This window comes from Camarhynchus parvulus, chromosome 22 (assembly GCF_901933205.1).
Source record: "Camarhynchus parvulus chromosome 22, STF_HiC, whole genome shotgun sequence".
In the NCBI taxonomy this organism is placed as follows: domain Eukaryota; kingdom Metazoa; phylum Chordata; class Aves; order Passeriformes; family Thraupidae; genus Camarhynchus; species Camarhynchus parvulus.
Window position 1 is genome coordinate 4,446,738 of NC_044592.1, and position 15,670 is coordinate 4,462,407.

At 47.7% G+C, this 15,670-nt stretch overlaps 1 protein-coding gene across 1 annotated transcript in view; it reads left to right on the forward strand.

Moving 5' to 3' along the window:
- The window catches only part of ANTXR1 (ANTXR cell adhesion molecule 1), a 39,433-nt gene that overhangs the window by 15,124 nt on the left and 8,639 nt on the right, over positions 1-15,670 (forward strand). The window contains exons 9-14 of the mRNA XM_030964143.1: positions 616-676; positions 2,362-2,460; positions 6,008-6,077; positions 6,631-6,709; positions 7,483-7,578; positions 13,444-13,485. Of these exons, the coding sequence (XP_030820003.1) occupies positions 616-676; positions 2,362-2,460; positions 6,008-6,077; positions 6,631-6,709; positions 7,483-7,578; positions 13,444-13,485 (447 nt within the window). The remainder of the gene's footprint in view (positions 1-615; positions 677-2,361; positions 2,461-6,007; positions 6,078-6,630; positions 6,710-7,482; positions 7,579-13,443; positions 13,486-15,670) is intronic.

Consider the following 15,670-nt stretch of genomic DNA (forward strand, 5'->3'; position numbering starts at 1 on the left):
AAAAATAAATAGTAAAATAATAAAATAAAAATAAGTATTAACGTAGATAATAAATATATAATAAATGAATAATAAATAAAACTAAATAATATATAATTAATAAATAGTAAATATAAATAAATAATGAGATAGATAATAATAAATATTAGTTAATAATAATAGATAATAAAAATAGAAAAATAATAAAATAAACAGTAAATAAGGAATAAGAAATAAGGAATAAGAAATAAGGAATAATAAATAATAAATAATAATGAATAATGAATAATAAATAATAAATAATAAATAATAAATAATAAATAATAAATAATAAATAATAAATAATAAATAATGCCTCTGCCCTGAGAGGTAATGCCTCCACAGCCCTGGGGGGCTGCAGCTGATCAGCAATAATTTCAGAATTATTGCAGAAAATGGGGCACAAAGGGATGGGGAGAGCCTGGCACCCTCGCCCTGGCACTGGGACCTGTTCGGGTGATTTAGGGTGGGGAGGCCAGAGCTGGAGTTGTGCCCAACGCAGATTGCTCTGCTGGGCTCAAGGGTTGCTTGCACATCTTTATTTCCATCTCTGTCTCCGTGGAAACCAGGCTGAGGAATTCACTTTTTGTCTCTCAGATTTTGAAGAAATCCTGCATAGAGATCCTGGCAGCAGAGCCCTCCAGCATCTGCGCAGGCGGTGAGTGTGAACGAGCCCATGGGCTCCTTGTTGCCCCAAATACAATTTTCAGTCCATCTCTAATTGCTGCAGAGTGCCAGATTCACTCATTACCAGGGGTCAAATATCTCACCTTTATTTTGGGGGGAATTTCTTTTTCACCTCGCTGCCCCACTCCTGCCAAGTGGTGTCAAATGGGATTTTCTTACAGAAAAGGCCTGAATTGCAAAGTTTTGCACCGATGTTCTTCTGTTGCCCTGTCTGGATGTGGGTGCTTGGAGAATATGCACTTAAAAAGATATTTACGCACTCAAGTGATAAATCAGGATGCTTCCAGAACACAGATGGCTTAAAATCATCATTTGTAACCATCTTTAACGCTTTCTGAGGGCTTTGATCCCATCACTGCCGTGGTGGGAGGGCAGGGGCAGGAGCAGCTGTGCCCAGAGAGGAAACGCACAGGGTTTATAAAAGCTGTTTAAATCTGTAAAAAGCATCAGGATTTGGCCAGGGCTTCACAAGAGCAGCAATCCTTGGGAAATCCAGCAGTTATTTGGATCCTCAATTCAGGACCCCCAAGTTTGGGCACGCAGTCCTTGCCCTTGGCCTGCAGGAGTTAAATAAATCCCTTTGGGACTGATGGAAGTGCCACTGGCCACCGTAAATTCTCCTTATTAATCAAATTGGCTAATTCATTTGTAACACACAGCAGTCATGAATGGTCATTGTGGGGGTTTTCAGCTGCCAAAATTGGCCGTTTCGCCATTTGAAACCTGTTGGAAATGTAACTTTGCTCTCTCCCTGCCTGAGAGGAATGAGGGGTTTGTCTTTGCAAACAAACTGTGGTAGATAAAACCAGCACTGAGAGATGAAAGGAATAATGGGAAGGATTCCACTGATTGGTGAGTGGAAAAGGATATTTGCTTTTACAAATAAACTTTGGGTTTGCTGATAAATGAAATTAGACATTCAAAGATGAAAGAAACAATGGGGAAGAAAACACCCTAAATTCTGTAAGAATTATAAATTAAAAGGGAGAATTATACATTAGAGGGGAATATTCAGTGCCAGGTGTTCTGGGAAGTCTGAACCTCTCAAGTACCTCAAAAATGGGGGAAAATCCCTAAATTCAGTAAGCATTAAAAATGAAAAGGGAGGGTTATACTTTAGAAGGGAATCTTTGGGATCAGGTGTTCGGGGAAGTCTGAATCTCTCAGGTTCTTCAAAAATGGGGAAAGAGAGAAGGGAAATGTGGCTGGAAATTGGGATAGAAAGGGAGGCTGCGTCCTCCAAAAACTGGAGAGACCCCAGGGGAATGCCCCATGGCCTCTGCCTTGATTGGAATAAAGTCAAAGGACTCCTCTGCCTCCTTTTTGGACACAAACCTCTGGTGTTTGTGGATTAATTTTCCTAACAAGAATTAAAAATTCAAAGGGAGGGTTACACATTAGAGGGGAATCTTTGGTATCCGGCGTATTGGGAGGTCTGAACCTCTCAAGTACCTCAGAAATGGGGAAGGAGAGAAGGGAAATTGGGATAAAAAGGGAGGCTGCATCCTCCAAATATTGTAGATACCCCAGGGGATGCCCCATGGCCTCTCCCTTTATTGGAACAAAGTCAAAGGGCTCCTCTGGCTCCTTTGTGCACGTAAAGCTCTGGTGTTTGCGGGTCGGTTTTGTGGCACTAACCTGCGGCTGTTGTGGCAGAGTCCTTCCAGGTGGTGGTCAGGGGGAACGGGTTCCGGCACGCCCGCAACGTGGACAGGGTGCTCTGCAGCTTCAGGATCAACGACACCCTCACCCTGAGTAAGGAGCGCGCCACTGCCCCGGGCTTCCCTGCGCTGCCCGCCCTGCCCTGCGCCCCCAGACGCCCGGCCGGGAGAGCCGGGGCTGCGCGAGGAGGAGATTTCCGTGGGCAGGGGGCGGGAGGGGTTGTTTTTTAAAAGGGAGGGTGATCCAACCAAAGAGCATCCCTGGCTGGGCTGGGAGCAGGGGACCAGGGGTGGTTCTGTCCTCACCTGAAATTTGGGGTGCTCAGAGAGGGAGCAGGTGTGGTTCTGTCCTCACCTGTGTTTTGGGGTGCTCAGAGCCTCCCCCAGTGCCTGGCTGGGGTGCTCACAGGTGTGCTTCTCCCCTCACCTGAAATTTGGGGTGCTCAGAGAGGGACCAGGTGTTGTTCTCCTCTCACCTGTGTTTTGGGGTGCTCAGGAAGGGATCAGGTGCAGTTCTGTCCCCACCTGAAATTTGGGGTTCTCAGAGGGGAATCAGGTGTGATTCTCCCCTCACCTGAAATTTGGGGTGCTCAGAGGGGAATCAGGTGTGATTCTCTCCCCTCACCTGTATTTTGGGGTTCTCAGAGAGGGATCAGGTGTGGTTCTCCTCTCACCTGTGTTTTGGGGTGCTCAGAGCATCCCTCAGTACTGTGAGTATGGGGCCCAGGTGTGGTTCGCTCCTCATCTGAAATTTGGGGTGCTCAGAGCATTCCCCAGAGTTGTGAGTGTGGGGATCAGGTGTGGTTGTCTCCCCACCTGTATTTTGGGGTTCTCAGAGGGGGATCAGGTGTGGTTTTCCCCTCACCTGTGTTTTGGGGTGCTCAGAGCATCCCCCAGAGCTGTGAGCAGGGGGATCAGGTGTGGTTCTCTCCCCACCTGTGTTTTGGGGTGCCCTGCTCCTGCAGCTCTGCTGAGCAGGGGGTTCCCATCCTGGGATTTGTTCAGCACATTCCCGATGGCTTTGGAGGCAGTCCTGCCCCTGCTCAGTGCGAAAGAAATGCGTCCATGAGCTCTGGAAAGTGGAGATCTCAAGGCTGGGTGTGTTTTGAGCGCCTGGGTAAATTGTTCTTTGGAGCAGGGGGAGTTTGCTGAGGCAAGGCTGGAAATAAAATGGAAATAAAATAGAAATAAATGTAGAAGTGGATACGGTGAAGAATTCCTCCTTGCTCGTACAGCAGTGCATTCCAAGGACAGTTATGATAGATAATTTTCCTTTTAGCAGTTCTTTGGTGGGTGGGGCAGAGAATGAGGGAGGTGTTTTGGCTCATCTGAGGTGACACAGCTCAAAGCCTGTCCCTGAGAGAGCTGAACCAGGATTTTATGGAAACCTCCTGGAGGCTGGAAAGCTCCGCTGTCTTTGTTCGCCTCAGACCCCTGTGCCTCTGATTGCATCAGGGAGGGAGGTATTTTTAAAGATAACACTAAGCCAACAGTTCCTGAAACCTTAAATTATCCCAGATGAGGGGCAGCGAGCAGGGCTGGGACGTGCTGAGGTTAAAGGCGTGAGCTGATGGGGTTTTGTTGGGATTATTGGCAGGGAAAAGGGGCAGGTGAGAGAGCAGAGACTCGTAATGTTCAGAGCTGTGGGATACAAAATAAAAGGAACATCTGCAGAAAGCATGAGGGATATTTGGCTGAGCAGAGCAGTGATCAGAGCCATGTTGAGCAGCAGGGTGTCCCTTTTCCCTTTTTCCCTTTTTCCCTTTTTTTCCCCTTTTTCCTTTTTCCCTTTTTCCCTTTTTCCTTTTTTTCCTTTTTCCCTTTTTCCCTTTTTCCCTTTTTCCCTTTTTCCCTTTTCCTTTTTCCTTTTCCCTTTTCCTTTTCCCTTTTCCCTTTTCCTTTTCCCCCCTTTTCCTTTTCCCCCCTTTTCCTTTTCCCCCTTTTCCTTCCCCCCCCTCCTTTTCCCTCCTTTCCCCTTTCCTCTTTCCTTTTTCCCCTTTCCTCCCCCTTTTCCCCCTTTGTTTGTTTTTGTTGTTGTTTTTTGGTTTTGTTTTTTTTTTTTTTTTGAGGCTTGCTCTCAAACCATCCTGCATACATTGAAGCTTTTTTTTAAATTATTATTACGATGCTGGTCAGGAAATATTCCAAGTCCTGCCTTGCCAGAAGGTTCCACCGCTGCTAATGGCATAAGGAACGATTCCCTCTTGCTGGGGGTTATGGATTTTCCAGGCTGCCCTGAGCTGCTCAGGTGCAGGAACGCTGGGATAGGATGGCAGGAGTCTGAGCAGTGCCAGGTTCCTGCTGGGAGGGGCACCCACAGAGCCCAGATGTGGTTTTTTGGGAGGTTTGACCCTCCTGCACTCTGCTCAAGCCCCAGGAGTGGCCAGTTTGGGTCATTTTGGGGAGTTTTACAGCCAACCCCTCTCTGGGATGCAGAAATCTGTCCTGCAGCAGGGCAGGGGATGAGAATTCTGTTTTGTTTGCTTTCCCTGGGTGAGTTTTCAGGGCCAGAGTTATGCAAACCAAATGGATGCTCCTTTGTTTGGAGCACAGCTCATTTTTGCGGTGGAGCACAAAGCATTCTCCAGAGAAGCTGATCTGTGCCTGCAGCCAGCCTGGAGCTCAGCCAGGGCTGGTGAACCCTCCAGAGAGGCTGATGGCAGTGGGCAGGGGCAGAAGGAGAAACAAAAACCTGAGTGAAAGGCCTGGCAGGACGAAGCAGCTTTTGTTCTGTGGGTGCTGGCACGGAGCACGTTTGGCCCCCTCTCCTCAGCAAAGGGAAAACAAGACGCTGATCTTCATTTTCTTGGCATGTGTGCGCTGAGACAACGTGATAAATCCATGATATGCTCATAAATCAGGGTGAGGACAGCCCAGTGGGAGCAGATGTGCCAGCACAGCACACGCAGAGGGCTGGGAAATGGCCGGGCAGCTCCTGGGGTCCCCCGTGTCCCCAGTGTCCCCAGGGTCCCCGAGCTCTGGCTCCAGGCTGCAGAGCAGGAGCATCACCCAGGGCTCCTCAGGCTCTGGGGAGTTTCTCTCACCGCTTTTAAAACGGTGTGATTCAGGCTGGAAGGTTTAGCTGAGGTTCAGATGCTTCTGCCTTAGAATGCAGCATTTTCCATAATGTACAGATATCCTAATGTACAGATATCCTAATGTACAGATATCCTAATTTCTGTAATGTACAGATATTCTAATGTACAGATATCCTAATATCCCTAATATCCTAATACCCCTATATCCTAGCTTCTGTAATGTACAGATATCCTAATATACAGATATCCTAAGGTACAGATATCCTGATTTCTGTAATGTACAGACATCCTAATTTACCTATAGGATATCTGTATATAAATCCTAATTTACCTGCATCCTAATTTACCTATATCCTAATGCAGAGGTATCCTAATGTACATATATCCTAACTTCTGTAATGTACAGATATCCTAATGTACAGATATCCTAATTTACCTATATCCTGATTTACCTATATCCTAACTTCTGTAATGCACAGATATCCTAATGTCCTCATCCCCCATCTCCTTTATGCATCCATGGCAAGGAAAAGCCTCATTTAAACTTCTCTTTGAGGCCTGTGTGGGTGATTTGGCACTAACCCCCCTCTTTCCCCTCTGCAGATGAGAAGCCTTTCGTGGTGGAGGACACCTACCTGCTGTGCCCAGCGCCCGTGCTCAGGGAAGTTGGCATGTAGGTTTTTGCTGCCCCAATATTCACCCTCCTCCCCTGAGTTCTGTTTTTCTCTTATTTGGATCCCATTTGGACCCCAAGCTGCCATCCTGTCCTGTTCTGTGCCAGCTGAACACCCTGCCCATGGAGAAATGGGACTGGGTTTCCTCCTTGTACTCCATTTTTCTCTTTGGATCCCATTTGGATCCCAAATTGCCATCCTCTCATGTTCAGTACCAACTAAACAGCCTGCCCATGGAGAAATGGGGCTGGGTCTCCTCCCTGAATTCTGTTTTTCTCTCATTTGGGTCCCAAGCTGCCATCCTGTCCTGTTGTGCACGAGCTGAACATTCTGCCCATGGGGAAATGGGACTGGGTTTCCTCCCTGTGCTCCGTTTTTCTCTTTGGATCCCATTTGGACCCCAAGCTGCCCTCCTCCCGTGCTCAGTGCCAGCTGTGCTCTGCAGCACGAGCAGCAGTGGGAATTGTCAGTGCAAGAGGATTTCTGAGCACCCAGGGCGTGAGACAGAGGGCTGGGCAGGAGCTGCCCTGACCTGTTTCTGGTTTTTTCCAGGGAAGCAGCTCTCCAAGTGAGCATGAACGATGGGCTGAGCTTCATCTCCAGCTCTGTCATCATCTCCAGCACGCACTGTGTGAGTTGTGATCCCTGAAATGCTTCTGGGGTGCTGGGCTTTAACTCAAAGGGGACTTTGAACATGTGGCAATGTGACATTTTGGGTGTCTTGTGTGCCACAAGGTGGCCAAGCCTTCAGGGAACACCTCAGGCTCCAGGTCTGGGCTGGGACAGGCCTGGGGAGGCTGGGCTAGAGCAGAGCAACAGAATAAAGCAGGGATTTATAAAATTATCAATGGATCCACCTTGGGCAGCACAGGAGCCCAGCCAGGGCTGCACCTAAGATGAACCAAAAGGGTCCCAAAAGGAACCCAAGGTGAACCAAAATGGTCCCAAAATGAACCCAAGATGAACCAAAATGGTCCCAAAATGAACCCAGGATGAACTAAAATGGCAAAAAAACCAAGACAAAGGCACAAAAGCCAAGACAAAACGCACAAAGAACCCAAGATGAACCAAAGTGGTCACAAAATGGACAACAGGTCACAGGGTCTGTCACTTTTATAAGTTCTGCTCCATTTGCATCTTGGAGTTAATTGTCCAATTCCAGCTTTAGGTTATGAAGTCCCATTCTCGTTTTTTCCTCTTCATTCCACGTTGTTTGTGCTCTTGGGCAAAGGTCAGGTTGTCTTGGTCCAAGTTCTGCAGAAATTCCTTCTGCACCAGCAGATATTAGGGGTGTCAGGGGTGTCACAGGTGTCATGGGGTTCACAGATATCAGGGGTGTCACAGATGTCACAAGTGTCAGGAGTGTCACGGGTGTCACTCTGTGCTCTCTGTGTTCTCCCCCAGTCTGATGGGACCATCCTGGCCATTGCCTTGCTGATCCTCTTCCTGCTGCTGGCCTTGGCTCTGCTCTGGTGGTTCTGGCCCCTGTGCTGCACCGTGGTAAGTGGTACAAATCACCAGCGCCCTTTCACTCAATGCAGTGGGGGGGAGCAGGCAGAGCTTTCCACAGGACCGATCCCAGGATTTCTGGCTCTGCTTTGGGCTCCATCTGCCCAGCCATGGATCAGACCCATGCTGCCAACGCCCAAACCTTGTCAGGAGCCTTTCAGCCTTGTGTTTTGGCCACAAAATGGAAATGGCTTGCAGAGATGTATTCCAGCCATGCCTGGGGTGGATTTTCTAACCCATGTAGAAGGGCAGCCCACACTGCAGTCCTGGTTCTGCCTCGGCTGCAAGGAAAGCACATTGCTGGGTGTCCAGATGTTACAAGACGAGCTGTGTTTTCTGCATCGCCCTGTCTGAAAAGCCCTTTGGATGTCCCCGTGGCAGTGGAAGTGTGACCGGGCTTCCCTGAGCATTGTCCTTTCCCAAAAGTTCAGCAGCACAATCGCAGAGCTGAAGCTTTAAAAGGGCAGAGAGAAATCAGGGGGGAAAACAGGGGAGGCAAGAAGGAAATGGCAGGGCTGGGGATGAGCTCTCATCTCCCATGACTGCTGTCTGTCTGTCTGTCTGTCTGTCTGTCTGTCCCACCCTGAGCATCCCTGCTGAGCCAGGGATCAGTGCTCCTTTCTCTGCAGCTCTTGTTCTGGGTCTTGTTTGTGCTGCAAATACAGAACAAGAATTAGGGGCACACAAATGCCAGCAGGGCTGGAGCAGCCATCAACAAAGAGTGCAGTAAAGCTCCACACTACAGAAATATGAGAACTTTATGACTCCCTCCCCATTAACAGGCTAACCTATATCTAAATAGGAGAATTAAAGCTAGAATGAGTAACCAGGGCCCTCCCTCTACCACGTACGTTATTAACAAATCACCAATATACGACAAATCAAACAAGCAGAGTATTAAATATCTTGTGAAGCCGACAGAGGAGCGTCCATTAAGAAAGATTAAAACCTGTAAAAGGAGCTAGGCAACCCTGGAGGGGTGCCCAGCCTGCCAGGGGTGGGCAAAGGGAGCTGTTGGGAAGATTTCATTCCAAGAGGCTGCAGGAAATCTCTTCCAATCTCTGGGGTCAGCAGCCAGGATGGTTCCCTGTGCTCTGCTCACCCCAAAATTCTGTGAAATCAAAGATAAACGCTGGAGGGGTGCCCAGCCTGGCAGGGATGGGCCAAGGGAGCCCAGCAGAGCTCTGTCTGTGGCACAGGAGGAATCAGGGCTGCCAGGAGTGAGCTGAGGGCACAGGAGCTGCCTTGCACAACAGCCCAGAGCTGCAACCTCGAGTAACCAAACCGCAGAGCCGGAGACATCGCCGTGGATCGCAGCCCGGGGACGTCTCTGGGATAATTGGGGATGTGTCAGGGGAAAAAAGGGAAAAAAACACAACAGCCTCTTCCCTCACCGAGTATAAATCTGTTTCTGGGCAACAAGCACATTTCTAAAGCCTGAAATTCCTCTTGGCACGCTCTCTAATTGAAGAGGAGTCATCGCTGTCCAGCAGTTCTCCAGGAAAGACCCTGAGCCAGCTCCATCCCTGGAGTGAATGGGCTGCAGTCAACAGACTCGCCCTGGAGGTTTCTCTGGAGCCCAGCATCCCCCTGGCACTCGGCCATGAAGGAATGCTCTTTCCAAATGCATCCAACTTTATGGGTCTCAGGAGGGCTCTGGGATGAAGTCTGGAATTCAGCACTCCGGTTTACAGTAGAGGCAATTGTTGCTTAGCAGATCAGAACAACAACAACTCCTTGCTGCGCCTGGAGCAGCAGCACAGGCACAATTCCCCTGGATACCTGTGCAGGATGTTACAGGAACAGGGGAGGATTCCCCTGGATACCTGTGCAGGATGTTACAGGAACAGGGGAGGATTCCCCTGGATACCTGTGCAGGATGTTACAGGAACAGGGGAGGCAGGAGGAACCTCTCCAAAGGCTGTGGGAGGCTCGGTGAAGAACAGAAAACAAAGGAAGAGTTCTGCTGTGCTCAGCTCCCCAGCACTGATGGCGAGAAGGAAAGCAGGTCCAGGTCCCAGCAGGTCCCAGCGGTCCCAGCAGATCCCTTTACTGGGATGCTCTCTTTGCTCTCTCCTTTACTGGGATCTCCCTTTATGATGTCTCCTTTACTGGGATGTCTCCCTTTACTGGGATGCTCTCCCTTTACTGGGATGCTCTCCCTTTACTGGGATGCTCTCTCCCTTTACTGGGATGCTCTCTCTTTACTGGGATGCTCTCCTTTACTGGGATGCTCTCTCCCTTTACTGGGATCTCTCTCCCTTTACTGGGATGCTCTCTCCCTGTTTTTTACTGGGATGCTCTCCTTTTGGGATGCTCTCCCTTTACTGGGATGCTCTCTCCCTTACTGGGATGCTCTCTCCCTTTACTGGGATGCTCTCCTTTACTGGGATGCTCTCTCCCTTTACTGGGATGGTCTCTCCCTTTACTGGGATGCTCTCCCTTTACTGGGATGCTCTCTCCCTTTACTGGGATGCTCTCCCTTTACTGGGATGCTCTCTCCCTTTACTGGGATGCTCTCTCCCTTACTGGGATGCTCTCCCTTTACTGGGATGCTCTCCCTTTACTGGGATGCTCTCTCCCTTTACTGGGATGGTCTCTCCTTTACTGGGTGGTCTCTCCCGTTACTGGGATGATGCTCATCCCTCACACCTCCTCCAGGTTTGAGTTTTTCCCTCCCCTCTGCAGCCATCCAGGGCGGCCTGAGGGGCCGGGCTGGGTTCTTTGCCCACAGGATCTGCCCCACCTCGCTCATTTTCATACTCCGGCGATTTTAGAGGCAGGGGTGTGGCTGGCAGATAAATGAGGTGTCGGTATCTGAGCATCCAACAGCAGATTTTAACTTTAAAGCTGTTTTCTGGAAGGAAGCTTGGAAGAACCCAGCAATCTGTTTGGCTCTCTGCGCTGCAGCTGACCAGAAGTTTTGGAAGCAGAAAGCTGGATGGAGAAAATGCAGAAAATATAGATTAAAACCACATGGCTGAAGTGGTGGGGGAGAAGGGGAGGAAATGCACAGAACTGTAAAATGGCAGGGTCCCTGCTGGCAGGGTGGGTGAAGATTCCTTACAGAGATCCCTGGGTTCTGATTCCAACTCTGCCAAGAGCAGCTTTGCAGTTGTGCTGCTCTGGGGAGGAGGGAGAACAGCATCACCCAACCAGAACATTCCCCAGAGATGAGAACAGCACCACCCAACCAGAACATTCCCCAGAGATGAGAACAGCACCACCCAACCAGAAAATTCCCCAGGGAATTCAAATCTGGAGTCACTGAGTGAGACCAAGGGCTCCAGGTGGCCACCGTGGTTCTCCATTGCCCAGAAAAGGGATTTCATTTCACTGAAATTTCATTTCTCTGAAATTTCATTTCTCTGAAATTTCATTTCTCTAAAATTTCATTTCTCTGAGATTTCATTTCTCTGAGATTTCATTTCTATCTCTGAGGAGAAGATTGTGTTTTTGTTGCAGCTGAAGAAATTGGGACAGGCTTGTGTTAGCTTTGAAGTGTGGAGCAGATCTCCAAGGAGAAGACACAGAAGATAGGACAGAAATAAAAAGGAAATGTTCCTTTACCCAGCTCATACCTCAAATATGAAGCAGTCACAGGACTGAGAGGTCAAAACTATAAATATGTAAGGGGGAAATAAATAAGGAAATTAGTCAGATGGATCATGGTTAATGCTATTAAAAATCCTTGTTTATTGAGACAGCAAGAATATATATTCGGTGTTTTCCAGAGGAGTGAAGGGAATTAAGGACAAAAATAATCTGCCCAGTTAACAGCATGCTTCCAAGCTAATTAGAGGCAAAGTCCTTGATTTCTTATTTTGTCCTGTTTGCTTGGTTTTAAATGATGATCTGTCCCATCCTAGAGCAGTTATCTCCTCTGACAAGAACCACATTGCCCCAATTTATCATCTGAAACCCCAGGGACAGTCACTGTGGGATTGCTGGACACTCAGAGCTGGTGGAGAGCGCAGAAAACATCCCGGACACATTCCTGGAATCTGCAAACTCTGGGCTCGGCCTCTGCTTTGCCGTGCCTGAAAATTCATCGTTTCCAATGTTTTTAACCTCCCTGGAGGTGGCTGGTGGCGTTGCTGTGCTCTGCCACGGGGTCATCCATCTCAGTGTGAGCCCCAAAAGGAGGGTCTCAGAGCCCCAAAATGAGGGTCAGAATGGCCCAGAATGTGGGGCTCAAGTGTCCCATAAAGAGAGTTTCTGAGCCCCAAAAGGAGGGTCTCAGTGCCCCAGAATGAGGGGTTTCAATGTCCCAAAATTAGGATCTCAGTACCCCAAAAAAGAGGGTCTCAATGTCCTACAATGAAGGTCTCAGTGCCCCAAAACAAGGGTTTCAGTGCCCCAAAATGGAGGTTTCAGTGTCCCAAACTGAGGGTCTCAAGTGCCCCAAAAAGAGGGTTTCTGAGCCCCAAAATGAGGGTGTCACTGTCCCAAAATGAAGATTTCAGTGTCCCAAAATGAGGGTCTGAATGCCCCAAAATGAAGGTGTCAGTGTCCTAAAATGAAGGTTTCAGTGTGAGCCCCAAAATGAAGGTCTCAGTGCCCCAAAATGAAGGTTTCAGTGCCCCAAAATGAGGATTTCTGAGCCCCAAAACGAGTGTCTCAGAGCCCCAAAATGAGGATTTCATGCCCCCAGAGCTGGAGCTGTCAGAACCCAAAGGGGAGAAGGAAAAGCTTTGTGCTGTTTGAAGGGCCGGGCAGCGAGTCAGAAATGAGAATTATTTTTTTTTTTTTTTGTCAGATTTGAACTTTGAAAGGTCACACAGCTCAAAGGCACAGGAGACTTGAACTCCCCGATCTCCAGCCCTGTCCAAACTCACCAATCCCTGCTGCCAATTCACGGGCAGCTCTTGGAAGTGCAAAGCACCCAAAAACGGCAGGAATGTCCCTTTTTCCCCCCCTTTTGGCCTGTGATAGAAAACACTCGATCTGTTTAGAGAAATCAGCCAGTTTGTGTGTACGTGTGTGCCCGTGGGGAGGAATGCAAATTTATGGAAATGAGCCATGGCCTCGCTTCCAAGTGTGTAATCTGCACTGGTGCTGGCTCAGAAATCGTTCTTGGATGCTCAGCTGGACCAAAATCGGATGGTTTATTCTGATTTTTAACTCCATATAATTTTGAGTAATTTTCACAGTTTTCATCATTTTGGTCATTTTCATAGCTTTCATCATTTTTGGTCATTGTCGTGGTCTTCGTCACTTTTGGTCATTGACACAGTTTTGATCCTTTTGGGTCGTTTTCACAGTTTTCATTGGTTTTGGTAGTTTTAATAGTTTTCATAATTTTGGTCATTGTCACAGTTTTTATAATTGTCGGTCATTTTCATAGCTTTCATCCTTTTTGGTCATTTTCACAGTTAGCATTGGGTTTGGTCATTGTCACAGTTTTCATCGTTTCTGGTCATTGTCAGAGTTTCCATTGGTTTGGGTAATTTTCAGAGTTTCCACTGGTTTTAGTAGTTTTAAATATATATTTACATACATATATTTATTTACATGTTTATATAAATCTATATTTATATATTAACATTATATCTATATGTTTGTTTTATTTTATATTTATATAAATGTTTATATATTTAATGTTTCGTATTTCTACATTTATATTTGTAGTTTTAGGTTTATTTTGATTTTCTATTTATATAAACAAAGAAAGGATTTTTCAGAAAATGTCACAGCTACAGGCTGTCATTGGGGACATCCCTGTGGCTTTGGGACACCCCTGCTCGCCCTGAGTGACTGAGGCACCCAGAGCCACCCCCTGACAGCACATCCTGCTGTTTTCTCCGGTGGCTTTGAGGAACAAAACACGAATTCATGGTTCTCTTTCTCTTCCAGATCATCAAGGAGCCTCCCCCACCTCCTGCAGAAGACAGCGAGGTGAGCGACCCTGAGCCCTGCTCTGGGCTTGGGACAAGGTTTTGGTCAGTTCCTCGGAAAAAAGTTATTAAATGACCTCAGAAACGGTGATTAAAACACCTCAGAAAAGGTGATTAAATAACCTCAGAAATGGTGATTAAAACACCTCAGAAAAGGTGATTAAAACACCTCAGAAAAGGTGATTAAAACACCTCAGAAAAGGTGATTAAATGACCTCAGAAAAGGTGATTAAATGACCTCAGAAATGGTGATTAAAACACCTCAGAAAAGGTGATTAAAACACCTCAGAAAAGGTGATTAAAACACCTCAGAAACAGTGATTAAATGACCTCAGAAAAGGTGATTAAATGACCTCAGAAATGGTGATTAAAACACCTCAGAAAAGGTGATTAAAGCACCTCAGAAAAGGTGATTAAACCTGGTAGGAAAGGAGAGCTCAGACCATCCCTCCTCACCTGGCCAGAGCGCTCAGGTGTGATTCACACAGGGACAGCCCTTGAGCCTGTGTTTAACCCTGGCTTAGTTGAAATCTTGACTCAAGATTTTCTGTTTTGCTCTAAACAAGCGGAAGACGGAGTTGCTTTTCCGCAATCCGTTTTTTGAGGTGTTGCAGACATCCCCTCCCCTGCAGGCCTCCAGCAGGAGGGATTGCTGCTCCCTGCAGCAGCACGGCTACCGTTGGATCTCTTTCCTTCTCACGAAATCCTTGGCCATAAAAGGGAAAAAAAAACCAAACAAAAAACCAAAAAAAAAGGAATTCTTGCATCAGCAGGTTTGGGAGCTGAAGGCCACAGGAGGACGGAGAATGCATTGCGCTCTAACAAGGAGGGGAAGCAGCTCTGCTGTCAAAGGTTTCACTGAGCTCTGCTTCAGAGGCCCTGGGAGACACCTCGCTGCTGGGGAAGGAAATCTGCACTGGCCAGAAACCCCCAGTTAATTTCAGCTTCATGGCCAGATTTCAGCTTCATTGCTAAATTTCAGTTTCATTGCCAATTTTTAGTTTCATGGCCAAATTTCAGCTTCATTGCCAAATTTCAGTTTCATAGCGAGATTTCAGTTTCATGGCCAAATTTCAGCTTCATTGCCAAATTTCAGCTCCATGGCCGAATTTCAGCTTCATAGCCAAATTTCATCTTCATAGCCAAATTTCAGTTTCATGGCCAATTTCAGCTTCATGGCCAAATTTCAGTTTCATGGCCAAATTTCAGTTTCATGGCCAAATTTCAGCTTCACTGCCAATTTCGGCTTCATAGCCAAATTTCAGTTTCATTGCCAAATTTCAGTTTCACACTAAATTTCAGCTTCGTAGCCAAATTTCAGTTTCATGGCCAAATTTTAGTTTCATGGCCAATTTTCAGTTTCATGTTTGCGTCTCGAGGGTGAGCCTGGATGAAGCAGAAGTTGCTCAGGCTGCAGAGGAGGAGATTCTGGGATCCTTTGGAGGCACCAAAACCTTCCCCAGCTCCCTGGGAGCAGCAGGGTGTCCCCAAAGTGTCACCAAGGGGTCTGGGGACGGCTCCCAGGGCGGGAGAAGGGGCAGAAAGGAGTCCTGAGGACAGCTGGGTTTCCTCTGTGCTCTCTCAGCACTAAAATTCAACGAGAAATCTCTCACCCAGAGGAATTACTGTCGTGCCGTGGCTCAGCCCATGGTGCAGGCAGAGCTCTCCATAAATGCTGAATTCTGACAAAATTCAGGCACTGCAGAGACAACTGGGAAAATAATTAGAAGGGTGGGGAGAGGGGTAAGTTGTCCAATTTTTTATTTTTTTTTTTAATATCTGGCCAAATTTCGTTTGAGTTCTTACCCTGAGTGGTTCAGATGTCCCTCGTGGGGCCTGAATTGTCCTGGTGTTACCCACGGATGAGGTTCCCTCAGGTCAGGTCACAGCACCCAGAGCCCGGCCTGGCCTCTGAGATAAACACAGAGCTTTGTTTTCTGCAACCCAGCACTTCTGGATGTGAAATGCAGCCCTGTCCTGCTTCTTCTCGCTCCTTAAAAGAAACTCTAGCTCCATCTAAAGCAGATTGTGGGGCTGGGCAGGTGCCAAGCTCTGCACGGCCAATTTCCAGCATCCTCAAACGCTCTTGGATTTCCTGGGGCTGCTTTTGAAGCTGGTACCAACGCCAGGTGCAGGAAAACGCAGCTGGGGCGGGCAGGGGGTGAGAACCCACCCCAAACTGGGGT